The 18,552-nt window shown below is 57.0% G+C and overlaps 1 protein-coding gene across 16 annotated transcripts in view; it reads left to right on the top strand.

The window, feature by feature from the left end:
• The window catches only part of SYNGAP1 (synaptic Ras GTPase activating protein 1), a 33,569-nt gene that overhangs the window by 6,080 nt on the left and 8,937 nt on the right, over positions 1 to 18,552 (top strand). For 9 of the 16 annotated variants that reach the window (XR_013383704.1, XR_013383705.1, XM_077904418.1 and 6 more), the window contains exons 3-15: positions 1,640 to 1,745; positions 7,973 to 8,064; positions 8,486 to 8,607; positions 10,412 to 10,565; positions 10,790 to 10,888; positions 12,376 to 13,002; positions 13,148 to 13,292; positions 13,520 to 13,664; positions 15,156 to 15,392; positions 15,539 to 15,740; positions 15,949 to 16,127; positions 16,781 to 16,822; positions 17,214 to 18,288. Coding sequence is in view for 14 of the 16 variants with exons in the window: in XM_077904418.1 (XP_077760544.1) it covers positions 1,640 to 1,745; positions 7,973 to 8,064; positions 8,486 to 8,607; positions 10,412 to 10,565; positions 10,790 to 10,888; positions 12,376 to 13,002; positions 13,148 to 13,292; positions 13,520 to 13,664; positions 15,156 to 15,392; positions 15,539 to 15,740; positions 15,949 to 16,127; positions 16,781 to 16,822; positions 17,214 to 18,288 (3,225 nt within the window). In the remaining 2 variants the exon portion in view is untranslated. Of the gene's footprint in view, positions 1 to 1,512; positions 1,530 to 1,639; positions 1,746 to 1,894; positions 1,994 to 3,990; positions 4,076 to 4,151; positions 4,233 to 7,029; positions 7,852 to 7,972; positions 8,065 to 8,485; positions 8,608 to 10,411; positions 10,566 to 10,789; positions 10,889 to 12,375; positions 13,003 to 13,147; positions 13,293 to 13,519; positions 13,665 to 15,155; positions 15,393 to 15,538; positions 15,741 to 15,948; positions 16,128 to 16,780; positions 16,823 to 17,213; positions 18,289 to 18,552 lie in introns of those variants that run through there. The other 7 variants (XM_077904421.1, XM_077904422.1, XM_077904428.1 and 4 more) reach the window with 6 other exon arrangements.

The raw sequence follows: 18,552 nt of genomic DNA, 5'->3' as shown, positions 1-18,552 counted from the left end.
CCTCTATCATGGGAGGAGTGGGGACTGAGGGAAACTGGGACTGAGAGGGGGTCAGAGGGTACTGGGAGAAATGATAGCATTCTGGATCTTGGTGTGAATGGTGGTGAAGCCTGGGAAGGTACCTGAGGTCAGGGTTTAGAGAGACCAGTTGGGCTTTCACCAGGCACATCAATGGGGGGTGGGGGATATAAGGGAAGAGGTGCCTGGGGAATGAGGGGAACTGGAAGTAGGGGACATTTTCTGAAGAACTTCAAGTGGAAGTTGGCAGGGACTAGTCAGAGTGTGGGAGCTGGGGCCCATGCAGAGCTGTTAGAGCGGGGGTGGGGGGTGGGGGGGTGGCGGGGGGGTTCCAATTGGGCACTGGGTCAGCAGCAGAGGACTCATCAGAGGAAACAGAGGGTACAGATATGAAAGGTAGATGCCCAGATTCAGGGAGTGGGGGTGATTTGGGTAACCTGCTTTAGAGAGTGATAGGTAGCCTTGGAGACCAGTGAGGTCATGAGAGATGTGCTTCTGATCCTGTTGGGGAGGGTGTGGTGAGGCAGGGCTAGAATCAGAGTTGGGGTTAACCAGGGTTTGGAGGCACCTGAGAGCCAAAGGAGAGTGTAGAGAGGCTGGTTAGAGCTTCCAGGTCACAGAGTGAAATCCAGGTGTCTAGGGGAGGACATGATGACTTTAAAGGCAGAGGTGGTTCAAAAGTCCCAAGTTTTAGGCATTGAGGGGCATTTGAGTGATTCACTAGTGGTTGTAGGTCTTGACCAAAGGTTGGAGTCTGTAGGATGAACTGGGGGAACTGGAACCAATAAGAGTGGGGATTGTTGTAAGGATGAGGGTGGGGTAATGAAGGAATGAGAGCTGGGCACAGGTCTGAGTGGGAATGGTGGGGGTGGATGGGGAGGTGAGCAGTGTGTAGAACCACACGGGGCTGGAAGTGGGTAGGCTGTGGATCTGGGGCTAGGGGCTAGCAAGGTGGGGTGGTTCTTGTCCAGCTGGAGAAGATTGGAGGATTGGAACTGGGGATGAGGCTCAGGGAGAGGGAATGGCTCAAGAGAAGGAGGCAAGTGACTGTGGTTGAGTGGGGGGCAAGGGAAGGAGATGAAGGGTGGGGGGAGGTGACCGGGCCCTCTGAGGGGAGCGGGGAGGTTGGGTCCCAGTCTGGCCGAAAGCCGGGCCGTGGGAGGGAGACAAGCTGTAGATCCTGATTATAAATGCAGCTTCTGCTACCCCCATGACAGGCACGGAGGGAGGGAAGGTGGTGAGGGAGGTGGGAGGTTGGGAGAGAAGCGGGGACAATGGAGGAACTGAAGGTCAAGGGGAAAGGGGATTACCAGAGTAGCAGACTCCCCCGGGGTTGCGGGCATAGCTGAGTCGGCTTCGGGAGAATTTCCCGGAGGGGTTTTCAAAAGAAATGGAGGAAAGAGGAGGGTGGGACGGGAGGGAAACGAGGGAGAGAGACTGGGAGAGAGTGGGGAGAAAGAAACCGACTCATCCCGAGACACTTGGAGTGTGTGCAGGGGCCGGGGCCAAAGGTGGGCAGGCCCGGGGGGAGAGGAAAGGGAGGTTCCCATTTCTCGGTGGGAAAGGGAGAGGCGAAGGCCGGCCGGGCCGGTGAGGTCTGACACACCCCCGCATCCCGTAGATACACCCCCTTCTGATCCGGGACCGGAGGAGCGAGTCCAGTCGCAACAAACTGCTGAGACGCACGGTCTCCGTGCCAGTGGAGGGGCGGCCCCACGGCGAGCATGGTACGGCGGCCGAGCAGGCTCTCGTGCCCTGGACAGTCGCGGGGACAGGGCTGGAGGTGGACGGGGCTGCAGGGGAGGGGTGGGGGTCGGGAAAAAGAGAGCTGTCTAGGGGTGGGAGGAGGAGGAGGAGGAGGAGGAGGAGGAGGAGGAGGAGGAGGAGACGACGACACAGTCTCTCATCCCGCGAGTGGGAGCCTGGAAGGAGAAGGCGCCCTCTTCGGGGATCTGGAGCGGGACCGGGGTTGTGGGTGAGAGGCCCCAGTGGTCTTTGCTCTGTTTCGCTCCCCTTTTCCTCTCCAGCAGTGAAGTTTGCCTGTTTTCCCGGTACTTATAAAAATAGTCTCCTTAGATCTTTAGCTTCCCGTCCCAGCGTTCCTGCCCCTGCCCCTCCCAGCCCTTGGTCTGGGATCGTGGAGAGAATGACCTAGTTCCTGCCCTTCCCCTCCCCCTCAGACCTTTGCCCAACCCCCACGCTCCCAATTCCTCTTCCAGCCAGACCTTCTGGCCTGTGGGCCCTCCTTCTTTTCTTGCCCCTTTTCCCTCTTCTCTTCAGCTGCTTCTATTTTCTGCAGTCCTGTTCCCCCCCCCCCTTCTCTTTCCTCCCCAATTTCTCTTATTTTCCCCACCCCTCCTGATTTCCTCTTTCGGACCCCTCCTGGTCCCGGTGGAACTTCATCAGACCCCCCATCATCTCCTTTCTGTCTGTCTGTGGAGCTATCTGCTCAGTCTGTCTCTCCAACTCTCTCCCTCTCTCCATCTGTCTCTTCCCCTCCCTCCCTCTTTCTGCCCCCCCTTCTACCCCCCTCTTTAGTCATTTAAAAAAAGATTTTTGTCTTCCTGAGAAGTTCGCTTAAAAGGTTTCCATGGGAACAGTGAGGAGAGATGAAGGCAGAGAACAGAGATCTGCAGCCAAGGTGCAGAGAGATGCCCTCGGCCCCCAGAAACCCCCTTGTCACTGCCATTTACCACTGCATTTCCCTTCCAGGACTAGGGATCCAGTTCCTCTATTCCCCCAACCCCTGGTGACCCCTTTCTTCCACCAGCAACCCCTCCCCTCAGGAATCCAGTATCCCAGTTTCTCTTCCTCCAAGAGATCCAGTGGCCTTAGCTCCCTATATATAGCCCTCTTCTGATAGGCCCAGGTCTCATTGCCCTTGGGGGCCAGCTCTGGGACCTTGGGTGGGTGGGTGGGTGGGCAGGGATGTGTGTCATTGTCATGGAAACCTCTGACCATGGGGGTGTGCAGATAGCACATTTCTGTGAAGCAAAACCAGGGTGGTGGTGGTGGTGGTGGTGGTAGTGGTGTGTACAGAGAATGCGTGTGATGTCTGTCACATCTGTGTGTGTGTGTGTGTGTGTGTGTGAGTCATGTCCATGTCTGGGAAAGATTTGTGTGTGTGCACATGTGCCTACCTGTGTGTCCAGGCCAGAATTGTCACATGCTCATGGAGCATGTTTATCATGTTATCAGGTGGTTGATACCACTCTGCCCACTAATCCCCATCTTTCTCCTTATCCTGAGTCCTCAAGGGTCTGGGGTCTCTATGGGTCTCCTGTGTGTTTTGGGTGGGGGCACCCATATGTGTCCGGAGTTGGGGATGGTGTGTGGAGGTTGCTGTGTTGGGGGTTCAATAGGGGTTGGAGGAGGGTCCTGGAGTAAACATAGTTGGGGGGAGGGCTTGGTGAAAGAGTTGACGGCTGGCTGATGGCTGGTGAACATTGGGGGTTTTCAGGGGGACATAGAACGTGTAAAGGGCATGGAGGCTATGCAGGGGACAGAGGGATCTTTGGGGGCTTGGGGGCCTGGGTCCGCGAAGGTGTGTGCTGAGGCTGTGGACGCTGGAGCCCAGGAGAGGTCGCCGGACCTTTGAGGGGCATTGGAATCCAGGGCTCCTCCTCTGCTGGGTGGAGCCGCCGCCCCTAGTTCCCTCCGCTGTTTTGGTGGGGGGTCCTGCTCGGGAGGGGATGGTGGGAGACCCGGTTGGTTTTGGGGGTCCCCTCGCCCCCCTCCCGCGTCTCTCTCGCGCTGTCTCCGGGCGACGGGGCTCGTGACAGAGGCGGCCACGGCAGCAGCGGTCTCCTAGCAACGGCGGCGGGGCCCGGGCAACGGCGGCAGCGGCGGGAGCGGCGGCGGAGGGAGCCGTTCCCGCGGCCGTCACCGCGCGGCCGTCCGGGCCGCCCCGGGCCCCGCCGCCGCCCCCAACGCGCCGGGCGGCGCGAGCCGGGCCGCGCCGCCCCCTCTCCCGCCGCACCCCGCCCCTCCCCCGCGCAGGGGCGGGGCCCCTCCCCCACCGGGGACACCCCCGACCCCCCCCAGGGGGCGGTGCGAGGTAAGGGCGGGGCCGGGCGGACGAGGAGCGCGCGTGGGGGCGGGGGCGCGCGTGTGCGTGGGCGCGGGGAGAGGGGGGGGGAGCCGCGGCGGCGGCGGCGGCGGCAGCTGCTCCCTCCGCATGTTCTCGCTGCATCTTCCGAGTGGGGGGAGTTATGGTAACTGGAGGGGGACAGCGGAGGTGGGGGGTCGGGGACCGGCCTCGGGGGGGCCGGGGTCTCGAGCACGCGGGGGAGGCCGGTGTGGGGTGGTCTCGGAGCCCTGTGGTGGAGACGGCAGCCCGTGTGTCGGTGTATGTGTTCGTGTCCATGCTCCTGTCCCCCGTGTGTCAATGCCATGTGTACCCGGGGCCCAGTTCCTCATATGCACACATGTGCAGTCAGCCGTGTGCAAGCTTGTCCTGTTTCATCGTGCCTCTGTCTGATGCCTGCCGAGGAGGCTGCTGGGCGGGCCACTGGCCATACTGATACATGTCACCTCTGACCCTGAGCTTGCATGTCCCTGCCTAGGGCTCATCTCCAGTCAGTCTCCTGTGTGTAGGGATGTGTGGCTGCATGAACAGGATTTTTCTCTGTCCCTGGTGGCAGCTGTGTGTCTTTGCATGTGTTCCATCATTGGCCTGGGTATCTGTGTCAATCCCAGCACGGGTGTCCAGGGCGTGTCTGGATGTGGGTGGTGTGCGAGTGGGGGAAGGGAGTGAATGTGTGTGAGTGGGTTTCTTGGAATCCTACTATGTGTGGAACACCTTTGGGCTGGGCAGGTGTGAGCCCCTCATCTGTCTGGGAGAGGGGGAAGAAAAGCTGAAAAGGAAAGGAGCAGGGAGAAAGTAGAAAAGTGGGGAGAAAGGAGGTGACGAGGAATGAGGGAGGCTTGGCTAGGATAGAAGGACTAGCTGGAGAATGGGAATGTAGGAGATATTTAAGCCAGATTGAGGAGAAGAGAGCTTAAGATGGGGAACTGGATGGAAATGGAGAGAGAAGGGGTCTGGGAGCTGGGGAGGTGGCGTGGGGAGAGCAGAAAGGCCTGTTCATAAGCTATCTCTTGAGAGAAGAAAAGGGGCAAAATGAGAGGGCACTGGCTGGTGTAGATTGTATAAGATCAGGCTTAGCTGGATGAGGGATGGCCACTCAGGCATAGAGGCTGGCTCACGGTGAGGCCTGTCACCACAGGGACTGACATTAGAGTTTCCTGTCCTCAGCACAGAGTTTTGTCCCCCCACCCCCCTGTTTCTCTGCTCTGTCCAACTCTGTTCCTCATCCTGCTCTGGCAGCCTCCCTCCTTGGCTCTCCTCAAGAGCTGCCAGCTGGGTATGACAAGGAAGAAAGGCTGAAGGAAAGGTTAGGGATTTGGCGGATTGGAGGGCAGGGGGAGATTTCTGTGGGTGATGGCAAGATTAGACAGGTTGGAGAGGTGGGAGTCCAAGCCCTTGCTGTGTGTGTGAGAGTGCAATTGTGTGTGTACACAGGGTGTGTACATGTGTGGGTGTGTGCACAATGCCTGTGTTACGGGTGTGTGTAGGTGGCTGTTATGTGTGTGCATGTGTGTATACATTGTGCAGGGATAGGATCACAGTGTAAACTTACCAGGTTTGCTTGTATGTATACATGGGTTTGTGCTGTGTTTCTGTACATGTCACTGAATGCAGCTTCAATAACAGAATGTCCTGTGTTTCTGTCATCCTCTACTTTCTTTCCCGTGCTAGTGAAAGTCTTTGTAACCATATGTGTATGTGGCTTCCATGTACCTGTGACTTATGTGTGAGCTCCTGGATCTTAGTTCCTGGTAACATGTAAGGTTATGTTACTTCCAAGAACCAAGTAAACCAGTTAGCAAATTTGTTCTCTTTCTGTCCATTCTTTAGTTCCAAAGCAAAATTTTAGTGGATTTGAAGTTTGTCTCTGTGCCCTTATTAGGGGAGCTTGCATATGAGAAGTGGCTGAGTTTGGTTCTTTGGAATGGGGGTGAGGCAGCCATACCTGAGAAAGGCAGAAACTAAGAAAAAGACTTGCTAACCCCTTAGATGCATTGTTTAGTGTGTCCTAGAAGGGTAATTGATGCATTTACTCATTTTTTCCTTCTTGGGAGAGCAATCATGGGTGCAGGCGTCAGAGTCAGAGAAGGGCTGGGGGAGAAGAAGGGATCGTGATGGAGTGGATATGGTCATACTTTTCATGTGAATGAAGAATGTTTGTGCTTTTGGGGTACCAGGATACCTTGCTGTGATTGGGATCATGGTATATTCAAACATGTAGCTTAGAGATTAAACTGGCTTGTCGTGTGTGTGTGTGTGTGTGTGTGTGTGTGTGTGTGAGGGTTAGGTGTCCATTTCTGTAATGTGCTGCCCACATGATTGCCCAAGGGACTGGGGCCACATGTCCACACCAGCAGGTGTCTGGGTCCAAATGTGTACTCCCCTGTTGCAGTGTTCACATATGTCTAAGCATATCCCGTGGGGGTATGTGGGCCTCAAGGTCTCAGAATGTGGATCTGTGGCACTCCCCTGCTCACAGTTGTCTGTATGTCTCATAAGCACCTAGATCTCTATTTTTTTGTATTGTGGTTATATACACGTACCCCCACAGTTCAGTGTGTGTTTCTGTGCTCTCTACACACTGTTCCCAAGGGTTGCAAGGGTTCCTGCGTCATGGGGCCCACATTATTGTGTGCGGACCTTCTAACACCTGGGCTTTAGAGGCAAAGGGAAGCTGGAGACTGATTCTAGGGCAAGTTGCTGGTGATTTGCAATTCTGGAAGTAGACAGTGAAAATGTAGCTGTGGTCCTGCCTAGTTCTGGAACCTAGAGAGTTAACAGGCAGCTCTTCCGGTCCCCGCCCCCCCCCCCCCAGCCTGTAGCTTCTTGTTGCCTTGGAGATGGTAGCCCCGCCCCTGATGCAGCACCTGCCCCCCCATTGGCTGCAGTGGTGACTGTGGGGCTGAGGGGGGAGCCCAGGCCTGGGCAGCCATTCTGGAGCTAGAGCCGGAGCTTGGCATGCCCCCACTTTCATTCTCCTCTAGCCCCTTGGCCCCTCTAAATTCCCTGGCAGCAGAGCTTCAGCTTGCCTCCTCGAGCTGCCACCCCTCCATACTCCTGGCAGGCTGAGCTTCATCCGCATTCTCCTCCCCTCCTCCTCTTCCTCTCCCCACCCTTACTTGGGAGTCCCCTGAACCTCCACTGCTCACCCCCCCACTCTCTGCCCACTCCCCCACTCCCCTGCATTCTTTTCTTTTCCTCCCAACCCCCCTTCCCTTCTGAGGCCCTGCCACTGCAGTGCACGTGGACCGGCCCCTTCTTCCCCCTCCCCCCATCTGCCCCTTCCCTGAATTTCCTGTCCCCAGGCTTCTTCCCCTGCCACTCCTCACAGGTCCTTTCTAAGACTTCCCCCCTCCAGACCAGGGAGGGGGTCATGGGAGGCAGCCCTGGCCCTCCAGATGGACAGGGGTTCCAGGATGGGGGAGCTGGTGGAAGATGTGCCCAGCTGAGGGGAGGGGAAAGCCTGCCTCAGGTCAATGACTTTTAACCCACTCTCCCCCCCAGCTAGCCCCTTCCTGGGGGGGTGGGCACCAAGGACCTAGCTTGTGTGGATCTTTAGTGTCCTTTTACCACTGAGGTTTTACTGACCCCCTCAGCCATGCCCTTCTGCTGACTGCCAGTCCCAGTCATGGGCCTAAGGCCTCCCACCCCATCCCCTTCGGGGGGCTCCGGCTCGGGTTCTTTACCCCCTCCTTCCCGCCGCCAGCCTCTCAGCCGACGCTGCTCTTCCTGCTGCTTTCCGGGGGGTAGGTGAGGCTGGAGCTGAGGGGTAGAGGGAGGTGGGCGAATGGGTTGGGGTCAGTGGTGGTCACCTGGGCTGACAGCGACCCCTGCCAACCTCCCTTCTGGCTCTTTGCCCCCCTCCAGAATACCACTTGGGTCGCTCGAGGAGGAAGAGCGTCCCAGGGGGGAAGCAGTACAGCATGGAGGCCGCCCCCGCTGCGCCCTTCCGGCCCTCGGTGAGTGAAGGCGCTTGCCAGATGTGGCCCAGCTGCGCCCCCTCCCCTCCAGCCCCAGCTGGAGCCCAGCGTTCTAAGAAAGGGGGCTGCAGGGAGAGAGAGTGAGAGTGCGCGCACTTGCCTCTTCCCATCTCTTTGGTTTCCCCCTCCTTGGCTCTGTCCCCCTGCTTTTCAGACCAGCCCTCCCACCTTCTCCAGGCTGGTGTGTGTGTGTGTGTGCGCGCGCGCACACAGCTTGTACCCTTTGGGAGCAAAGGAAGACAAATTGGTAGCAGGTCTCCCATCTCCGTTTCCTCACCTCTAGAGACTCCCCTTCACCCCCTCCCACTTTCATCCAGGGACTCTTTACCAGCTGAGGGGGGAGTACGTAGAACTGACCTTTCCCCAACCCACCCCTATCCCCATTTCACCCCCACCCCAGCAAGGCTTCCTGAGCCGGAGGTTAAAAAGCTCCATCAAACGCACGAAGTCACAACCCAAACTTGACCGGACCAGCAGCTTTCGCCAGATCCTGCCTCGCTTCCGAAGTGCTGACCATGACAGGTACAGGGATTAGAGCCGGGGTGGATGAGTTGGATACAGTACAGGGGCTCTTGGGTGAGACTGGAGGGCAGGGGCTTGTCCGGGCTCAGAGAGCAAAGGCCTCAGATTGGATGAGGGATGTTTTGGGGCAGGAGACAGAATGGAGAAGAGGCAGTAGCAGGAGAGGGGCAGGGTGCAGGGAGAGGACAAGCAGAGAGGCAGGATGGGGAATGAAGGTGAGGCCAAGGAGGGCCTCTTCCAGACAACAGAAGGATGGGTTCCAGCCCAGGATTCAGGGAGCTCTACTGGACAGAGAAGTAGTGGAGCCCAGGAGGAACATTGAAGGGATCCAGAGAAGGGGGCAGTGGGTTGATAGGAGAGGGAGCACTGTGAGCTAGGGAGCAGGGTGTGAGGGAATGGCAGCAGGTTGAAGTGGGGATGAGGCTGGCAGGTGCTAATGGAGGAGGGAAGGGGAGGCTGGCACAAGTGTACAGGTTGATAGAATGGCCAGGGGAAGCTCTAGGGTTAATCACAGACTAGAGAATGAGGAAGAAGCCCTCAGAGAATTCGGGAGGGTACTGTCAGAGAGTACTGTCTCCAAGGCCTAGGCCAGCGGTGCAGGAGATCTGATATTGCTTCTGTTGTCTGCTTCTTGGGTCCTCTTTGGGTTTCTCCCTCACCCAGTCACTCCCCAGGGAGAACCCTGTCCTTCCTTTTCCCCCATGTCTGCCCGCCCCCAGGATTGGGCAGGTAGGAAGGTTGGGATAGGTGAGTCACACCTTCCCCTACCCCCCACCCATGTCACCAGAGCTGGATTTGAGCCTGGTGGGGGGGGGGGGTGTGGGGTGAGGGCATGGTATTCCTGGCCGCGGGGGCGGGGGTGGGGGGTGGGGGGCTGGGGGAGCGTCTCGCTGACGGCAAAGGAGCCCAAGATGACGGGGCTGCTATAAATAGCTTCATGGAGGCTCCCACACCCGAGCTCCCCCTCCCGCTTTCCCACTGCTCTCCACTCTTCCTCCCCTAGCCATCTCCCAGCCGCTCACTATCCCATCCCTCTGTATTGTGTGGCCCATGTCCTCCGTCCCTCAGCCCTCTGTACCTTCTGCTGTGGGGGGGAGGGCAGTTTCTGCCCCCCCCACCCCCATTCCCATGCCCATCTTTCCACCTGCTCCTCCTCATCTTCTCCCATCCCGTCTTTCTGCACGTGGCTTTGCCTCCACCTGCTCCCTCCTGCCCTACCTCCTCCTCTTCCCCAGGCCCCATTTCCTAGTTCTTCCTTCTCACTTCTCTGCCCATAGCTTTCTCCTATTTCTTGTAACTTACTTTCCCTCTTTCTGCTGATTTTGCTCAACCTTGTCCTCTTCATGCATTCTTTTTGGAATCACTAAATGTTTCTTAGATGCTAGCTGTGTGCCAGGCCCAAAGAGACATCTTCTTTGTACTTCTGGTTCTTGAGTTCCACTTTTTTTCCTTTATATTGAGACTCTGGTTTCAGCTAGAAGTCCTACCTGGAAGTGTCCCAGGCTCACCTGTTCTTTTTTTTTTTTTTTTTTGTCTCATGGATCATTTTGGGGTTGAGATATTTCCAGGTGTCCCCAGTACCCCCTCAGGTGTGAATTGAGGGTAGGGGTCTCTTAAAGCATCCTGACTTCTCTCACTTTCCTCCTGTCCTTCCTTAAGGATAGGCCAATGTTCTTTTCATCTGTGTCCCCGTGGGGGAAGGGGATTCACGGGGCTCTTTCCCCAGGTCTCCATCCTAGAGCTGGCCCCTGAGTGTGTAAGAAGAGTGAGGCCCTGACCCTGTGGCCTGACCCTTCCCCGCCAGGGCCCGGCTGATGCAGAGCTTCAAGGAGTCACACTCGCATGAGTCCTTGCTGAGCCCTAGCAGTGCGGCCGAGGCCTTGGAGCTCAACTTGGATGAAGATTCCATTATCAAGCCAGTGCATAGCTCTATCCTGGGCCAGGAATTCTGTTTTGAGGTACTGGGTCTAGTGGGCTGGGGAGGGCAGGAGTGATGGAGGATGAGGGCACAGAGACCTGGAGAAAGTGGCACAGGTGGGGATGATGAGGAAATAGAAAACCTCTAGGCCTGGGAGAGAGGAGGGTAGGCCAGGGAGGGGAAGACATGGTGATGGGGGGTGTCTCAGGTGCTTAGGAGTCACCTCCCCTCCAGAGCCCCATCTCAACCCCCACCTCTCTCTAGGTAACAACGTCTTCAGGAACAAAATGTTTTGCCTGTCGTTCTGCGGCCGAAAGGGACAAATGGATCGAGAATCTACAGCGGGCAGTAAAACCCAACAAGGTATCGGGAGTAAAGGAGACAAAGACAGCATGGGCAAGGCAAAGGTCAAGCCACAGGGGAAGCTGGGGGCCTAGGGGGCAAGGTGAGCCAAAGGGAAGGGAGGCCTGGGGAGGAGGGGACCTGGATGACCAGGAGGTGACCCCCACTTTTCTGAACTGCCCACTTCCTTTACCATTTTTTTCTGCCTCATGGTCTGTTTCTCTACTGTAGAAGTCACAGACCTAGAGTGTTGATCTGTCTTCTATGTAGGCAGCGGTGCCCCACCAGCACCCTGACAGCCGGATGCCGTGCCCCTGCTTGCCGCATCTCCATGAGACTCTTCCCGTTGTCAGTTAGCCAAGCTTCCAGACCTTAATTTCCTCTCCATAAAGCTGGTGGGAATGGGGTGTATGTGGGAATTGGGTTTATGTGGGAATTAGATGATCTCTAAAGTCCCTCTGGCTCAGAAATTCTGAGTCTGCATTCTTCCCAAGGCTTCTATTTCCTAGGAGAAATGCTTCCGGTTCCACCAGCTCTTCTTGGATCCCAGGGTACAGTAAGCTCACAGCCCTGGTGACCCTTCTCTGGGGGATGCCTTGTTTTTCGTTGTCTATAACTAGACCCAAGAGGCTGGATGCTGTTTGACCATGCAGAGTCGGAACACCTGCTCTCTTCACTCAGCAGCATCCTGAGCTTCACCAGGACCTTGTGGTCCACTGTATGCCCCAAGCCCTTGCACACGAACTCTGCATATAGCCTCACCCATCCTGTATTTTTACAACTCGCTTTTTTGTTTTTGCAATCAATCTCTGGTTGTCTTTGGGGAGGACCCCCCAATTCTGCTCTTTAAATTCCACCTTATTACCTTTGGTTTATTCTTCTAGCTTTTGAAATTTTTCCCAGTGCCGATTCTATTGTCTGATGTATGAGCTACCATCTATATTAGTTTTCTAGGGCTGCTGTAACAAATTACTATAAACAAGATCACTTACAATGAAAGAATTTTATTCTTCCAAGATTTAGAAGACCAAAAGTCCCAAATCAATGTGTTGGCAGAACCTTGCTCCCTCTGAAGCTCTAGGAAGAATCCTTCCCTGCCTCTTTTTTGGGGGTTTTTTGGGTCATTTTTTTCTTCCTTGCCTCTTGATAGCTCCTTGACTTATAGCTGCATGGGTCCAATTTCTGCCTCTGTGTGTGTCCGGTGTCTAAATCTCCCTCTGCATATAGATATGAGGCATTGGATTTAGGGCCCACTCTAATCCAGAATGAACACATTTTAACATGAGTAGATCAGCAAGGACCCTTTTGTCAGTGAAGGTCACATTCATAGGTTCCGAGTGGACATGAATTTTGGAGAAGGGTACACTATTCTACGCGGTACACATCTTCTCAGCCTTATGATTGCTGTCTTAGAGGCTCTGTCTCGTTTTCCAACTGTCTCTCCTCTTCTGGTGTCTCTGTCTCCTCTCCCTTCCCCTTTACCTGCCATTCCCACCCCACCACCCCAGGACAACAGCCGCCGGGTGGACAACGTGTTGAAGCTGTGGATCATAGAGGCTCGGGAGCTGCCCCCCAAGAAGCGGTACTACTGCGAGCTCTGCCTGGATGACATGCTGTATGCACGCACCACCTCCAAGCCCCGCTCAGCCTCAGGGGACACCGTCTTCTGGGGCGAGCACTTCGAGTTTAACAACCTGCCGGCTGTCCGTGCCCTGCGGCTACATCTGTACCGTGACTCAGATAAAAAGCGCAAGAAGGACAAGGCGGGCTATGTTGGCCTGGTGACTGTGCCCGTGGCCACTCTAGCTGGGCGCCACTTCACAGAGCAGTGGTACCCCGTCACCCTACCGACAGGCAGCGGGGGCTCTGGGGGTATGGGGGGCTCAGGAGGGGGTGGGGGCTCGGGAAGCGGCTCAGGGGGCAAGGGCAAAGGAGGCTGCCCAGCTGTGCGGCTGAAAGCGCGTTACCAGACGATGAGTATCCTGCCCATGGAGCTGTATAAGGAGTTTGCAGAGTATGTCACCAACCATTATCGGATGCTATGCGCAGTCCTGGAGCCCGCCCTGAATGTCAAGGGCAAGGAGGAGGTTGCCAGTGCACTGGTTCATATTCTTCAGAGTACGGGCAAGGCCAAGGTGAGTGCTGTGCCCTTAGGAATAGGTGGCCTGGGAGTGGGCACTTGCTTGGGGCAGGGGATGGATAGTAGGGATAGGGCACTTCTGTCTTCAGAATGAGCTTAGGTTATACAGAGGCTGATCCTTGGATTTTTCCGGGCCTCAGGACTTCCTTTCAGACATGGCCATGTCTGAGGTGGACCGGTTCATGGAACGGGAGCACCTCATATTCCGCGAGAACACACTCGCCACTAAAGCCATAGAAGAGTACATGAGACTGATTGGTCAGAAATACCTCAAGGATGCCATTGGTATGGCCCACTCTCAGGTCTTCTTCCCAAACCTACCAGATGCACATCCCAACCCTAAACCTGGCTACTCCAGACCCCAAGTCACCCTTCCTCAGCTTGATGCTTCTAAGCCTAGAGTCCCCGGACTCCAGCCTCCAACCTTGGGATCTTGGGATTCCCCAACCCAGGCAGCCCCCATCCCTGCCCTTGACAAGTGTGACCACCCTCTGTTGTGTCCCCCACCCCAGGGGAATTCATCCGTGCTCTGTATGAGTCCGAGGAGAATTGTGAGGTGGACCCCATCAAGTGCACAGCGTCCAGCCTGGCAGAGCACCAGGCCAACCTGCGGATGTGCTGTGAGTTGGCCCTGTGCAAGGTGGTCAACTCTCACTGGTGAGACTGGGAACGCTGGGTGGGGGCTGGGGCCCGGGTCATGTGTTCATCTGTTCATTCATCTGTCCATCCGCAAAAAGGACTGAGTACTGGTCATGGGCAAAGCGGTGTGCTGGGGGCTGTAGAGCAGAGAGGAATGAGGCCTGGCCCCTTCCCTTAGAGGGCCTCGCCCAGAATGGATAGGGTCAGAGTGGATACACAGAAAGCCACAGAACACTTTAGTGTGTGTTAAGCACCAAGTGAGGGTTCCCCCAGGCAACATAAGATCAGAGGAGGCCAAGCTTTGATTGAGATAAACAGGGAAGGCTTCACGGAGGAGATGTTCCCCGGGGCTGGGCTTTGAAGACTGGGTGGGGTTCTGATAAGTGGATATGGTGGACAAAGAAGCCATTTTAGGAGAAAGCTATGGGATGGGCATGTGTGTGAAGGTAAGGGGCCTGGGAGCTTTCGGGGGGCCAGCAGTTAGCTCAGGTTTAATGGAGCATGTAGCTCATAATGGAGAGTGCAGGAGAAGAGGTCCGGACAGGGGGTTGAACTTAGAATCTGGAAGTTCTCAGCTGCCAGGCTAAGGAGATGGAGTTCATCGGTAGGTCATGGAATGCCATTAGTGGTGCTTGTGCCAAGAAGTATCATGATTGAGAAGAGTGGTGTGGAGCGTGGGGCATGACTGGAGTAGAGGGAGCAAAGTCCAGGCTATTTGGAGGTAATGGTTGATGGATGAGGTGTGGATCAGGACGGAGACAGGGAAGGGAGAAAGGGGCCCACTGTGAAGGCCTCTCTGAGGAAAGGATCAGCTGGAGCTGTCAACTGCCTGGGAAGAAGGGAGCTTGTCTGTGGGGAGTCAGGGATGACTCAAGAGGCCAGGAGGCTGGTGTTTGAGACCTGTGGCCTCATTGGCAGAACTGGGGAAGTCAGGAGGAGGAGCCAGTGTGGGGGCGATGGTGAGCTCTGCTTTACACTACCGGAGTCAGAGTTTAAGGTGTCAGTGGGACACTCAAGTGGAACAGGGAGGTGGGGGAGTGAGCTCTGAGCCACTGCAGGGAGTGGGGGTCACGCAGGGGCACCTCCATCCCCATTGCCCTGGAATCCAGAAGAGTTGGGGGGTCCGAGCTCCCTGTACCTCAAGTGACCCTCCATCTCTCTCCCATCTCTGTCTCTCCCTGGTGTCTGTTTTTCTTCTCCTCCTCTCCTTGTCTCTCTCATACATCCTCCGTCTCTCCCCTGCATGTCTCTCTCCCCTCACCTTCTCTCCCCCTCCATTTCTCTCTCCCTGATCTGTCTGTTCCCTCTGCCATAGGCCTCTTCTTCCAGTAGCCTCCCGTCTTCCTGCTGCAGACCCCCCCTCCCTGTCTCTCCCCCACTCTGTTTCCACACCCTCACCTCCTACCACCCCCCTCAGCATGTTCCCTGGAAGCTGAGGGTCTCTGGGGCTCAGTCCTGGTCTCTCTCTTTCTTTCTCTCTCTCTCTGTCTCCCCCTCCCTTCCCCTCAGCGTGTTCCCGAGGGAGCTGAAGGAGGTGTTTGCATCTTGGCGACTGCGCTGCGCAGAGCGGGGCCGGGAGGACATCGCTGACAGGCTAATCAGCGCCTCGCTCTTCTTGCGCTTCCTCTGCCCAGCCATTATGTCGCCCAGTCTCTTTGGGCTTATGCAGGAGTACCCAGATGAGCAGACCTCACGAACCCTAACCCTCATCGCCAAGGTCATCCAAAACCTGGCCAACTTTTCAAAGTGAGGGAAGCCTCAGGTGGGGGTAGGGTGGGGATGGAGGTGGCAGGAAGGGTCTCCCAAGTCCCCAGAGACCCTGAGACAGGCGGGTGTGAGGCCTGTGCGCGCGCGTGTGCGTAACACCTCTACCTTCTGGATGCCTTGGCCAGGTTTACCTCAAAAGAGGACTTTCTGGGCTTCATGAATGAGTTTCTGGAGCTGGAGTGGGGTTCCATGCAGCAGTTCCTGTACGAGATCTCCAACCTAGACACGCTAACTAACAGCAGTAGCTTTGAAGGTTACATCGACTTGGGCCGAGAGCTCTCCACACTCCACGCCCTACTCTGGGAGGTGCTGCCCCAGCTCAGTAAGGTCAGCAGATGCCCCCCTGCCCCTTCCCCAGATGTCTCCAGAGGCTCCCATGGCCTGAGAGACCACTCCCTGCACAGTGCTTTCTCTCCTCCCTGTCCCCAAAATGTGTCTCCACTGCTCCCCCAGCTTGGACACCCTTCCTCCACTCCCTCTGGCGCTCTCTTCGAGCTGGGCGCTCAGCCCTCAGGTAACAGCCTCACCCTTCCAGGAAGCCCTCCTGAAGCTGGGCCCACTGCCCCGGCTCCTCAACGACATCAGCACAGCTCTGAGGAACCCCAACATCCAAAGGCAGCCAAGTCGTCAGAGTGAGCGGCCTCGGCCCCAGCCTGTGGTGCTGCGGGGCCCATCAGCAGAGATGCAGGGCTACATGATGCGGGACCTCAACAGGTGAGTACCTGGGGCTCCCCGCACCTGTGCCCTAAGGGCCTCTACTTTTCTCTTCCGGATACGCTTCCCTGGGCCCCCGTGCATCTCTCTAGGGCTTGAGAGGAAGGAAAAAGAGGCAGGCTCTCAGAGAAAATGGTAAGGAGACAGGTAGAGTCAGCGGTTAGTCTGAGAGCCCATTAGGGCCAGAGAGAGCAAGAATCTCAGAGCCCCAGGAAGAGTGCGGAGGCTCCTCCGGCTCCAGCTTGCTATGAGCCTGGGGTTCCTCTCAGTCCCTCTGCCTCTGTGCCTGTCCCAGAGCTGAGGTTCAGCCAGCCACGTGGGGTCAGCCATGTGGTAACAAAACGTTGAACTAGTTGTACTAGTTGGTAAATAAGCACTGGCCCAGCCACCCACCAGAACTGAACAGGCCTCAATCCAGCAATTGAGAAGTAGCATACACACCCTAGCAGGACCTCCTAAGCCCCAACATCTGTTCCAATGCAGTGGCCTCAACTGCTGCTTGTTCTGCTGACCGCCCCACTTGTTCCTCCAGCCTAGTCTCCCTCCACAATGCCATCCCCATTCCACCATTCCCACCTCTCCTTCCATGCGTCCACACCTTCCACCCACCTCCTTCTCTGTCTGTGCTTGCCCCTCTTCCCATCTCTCTCCAGCTCCATCGACCTTCAGTCCTTCATGGCTCGAGGCCTCAACAGGTGAGGGGCTCTCCCCTCCCCCCGGCCCCCTCTCCTCTCCTGTCTGCTCCCCCTCCCCCTCCAGTGGCCTTCACTCTCCTCTCCTCTTCTCTTCCATGCACCCTCATTTCCTCCATACTTGCCCAGACCCACCCCTCATCCCTCTTCTCGGTGCCCACACCTTCCCTCCTCAAGGCCTTGCTCCCTTCCCAGAGGGGCCTTTCCTTCCTCCTTCCCACGTGTCACCTCCCGTGCTCCCTTCCAGCCCTCTCTAGAGCTGCCACCACCAGCTCTCCACCCTTCCCTGCGGGTCCCACTCCTCACCCCAAGGCCTGTGCCAGACCACAGCAGGCTCGATTGCCGGCAGCGTCGGCCTCACCTCCTGTTCCTCTGCCCCTTTCCCTTCCCGCAGCTCTATGGACATGGCTCGCCTCCCTTCCCCAACCAAGGAAAAGCCACCCCCACCACCCCCTGGTGGGGGTAAAGACCTGTTCTATGTGAGCCGTCCACCCCTGGCCCGTTCCTCGCCAGCATACTGCACAAGCAGCTCAGATATCACGGAGCCGGAGCAAAAGATGCTGAGCGTCAACAAGAGTGTCTCCATGCTGGATTTGCAGGGTGATGGGCCCGGTGGTCGCCTCAACAGCAGCAGTGTATCCAACCTGGCGGCTGTTGGGGACCTGCTGCACTCGAGCCAGGCTTCCCTGACCGCGGCCTTGGGGCTGCGGCCTGCGCCTGCTGGACGCCTCTCCCAGGGGAGTGGCTCGTCCATTACAGCGGCTGGCATGCGTCTCAGCCAGATGGGTGTCACCACGGACGGTGTCCCTGCCCAGCAACTGCGCATCCCTCTCTCCTTCCAGAACCCTCTCTTCCACATGGCTGCTGATGGGCCAGGCCCCCCAGGGGGTCACGGAGGGGGTGGTGGTCATGGTCCACCTTCCTCCCATCACCACCATCACCATCATCACCACCACCGAGGTGGAGAGCCCCCCGGGGACACCTTTGCCCCGTTCCATGGCTATAGCAAGAGCGAGGACCTCTCCTCAGGGGTCCCCAAGCCCCCCGCTGCTTCCATCCTTCACAGCCACAGCTACAGTGATGAGTTTGGACCCTCTGGCACTGACTTCACCCGTCGGCAGCTCTCACTCCAGGACAACCTGCAGCACATGCTGTCCCCTCCCCAGATTACCATTGGTCCCCAGAGGCCTGCCCCCTCAGGGCCCGGAGGTGGGAGCAGCGGTGGGGGCAGTGGTGGGGGTGGCGGAGGCCAACCGCCTCCATTGCAGAGGGGCAAGTCTCAGCAGTTGACAGTCAGCGCTGCCCAGAAACCCCGGCCATCCAGTGGGAATCTGTTGCAGTCACCGGAGCCAAGTTATGGCCCTGCCCGTCCACGGCAACAAAGCCTCAGCAAAGAGGGCAGCATTGGGGGCAGCGGGGGCAGCGGTGGCGGAGGGGGTGGGGGGCTCAAGCCCTCCATCACCAAGCAGGTACGTGAGGGTGGGAAGAAGGACGGATGGGTGAGGAACAGGGAGGGTGGAAGGAAATGGCTTTGTGGAAGTGGGGGCAGAATAGAGTCTGGCATCTGAAATCATACTTTTCTCACATCCTCTCATTCATTAAAGAAATTGTATACAGAGTCCCTGCTAGGTGCCATGTCCTGTTCTAGGCACTGTGGGTTTGACACTGAGTGCCACACACACCCTGCCCTCATGAAGCTCACCTCTCCAGAGGGGAGACATGATATGTAATTA

This window comes from Canis aureus, chromosome 7, assembly GCF_053574225.1.
Source record: "Canis aureus isolate CA01 chromosome 7, VMU_Caureus_v.1.0, whole genome shotgun sequence".
Taxonomy (NCBI): domain Eukaryota; kingdom Metazoa; phylum Chordata; class Mammalia; order Carnivora; family Canidae; genus Canis; species Canis aureus.
The sequence above is the reverse complement of the archived record's forward strand: the minus strand, read 5'-3'. Positions and strand labels throughout refer to the sequence as shown.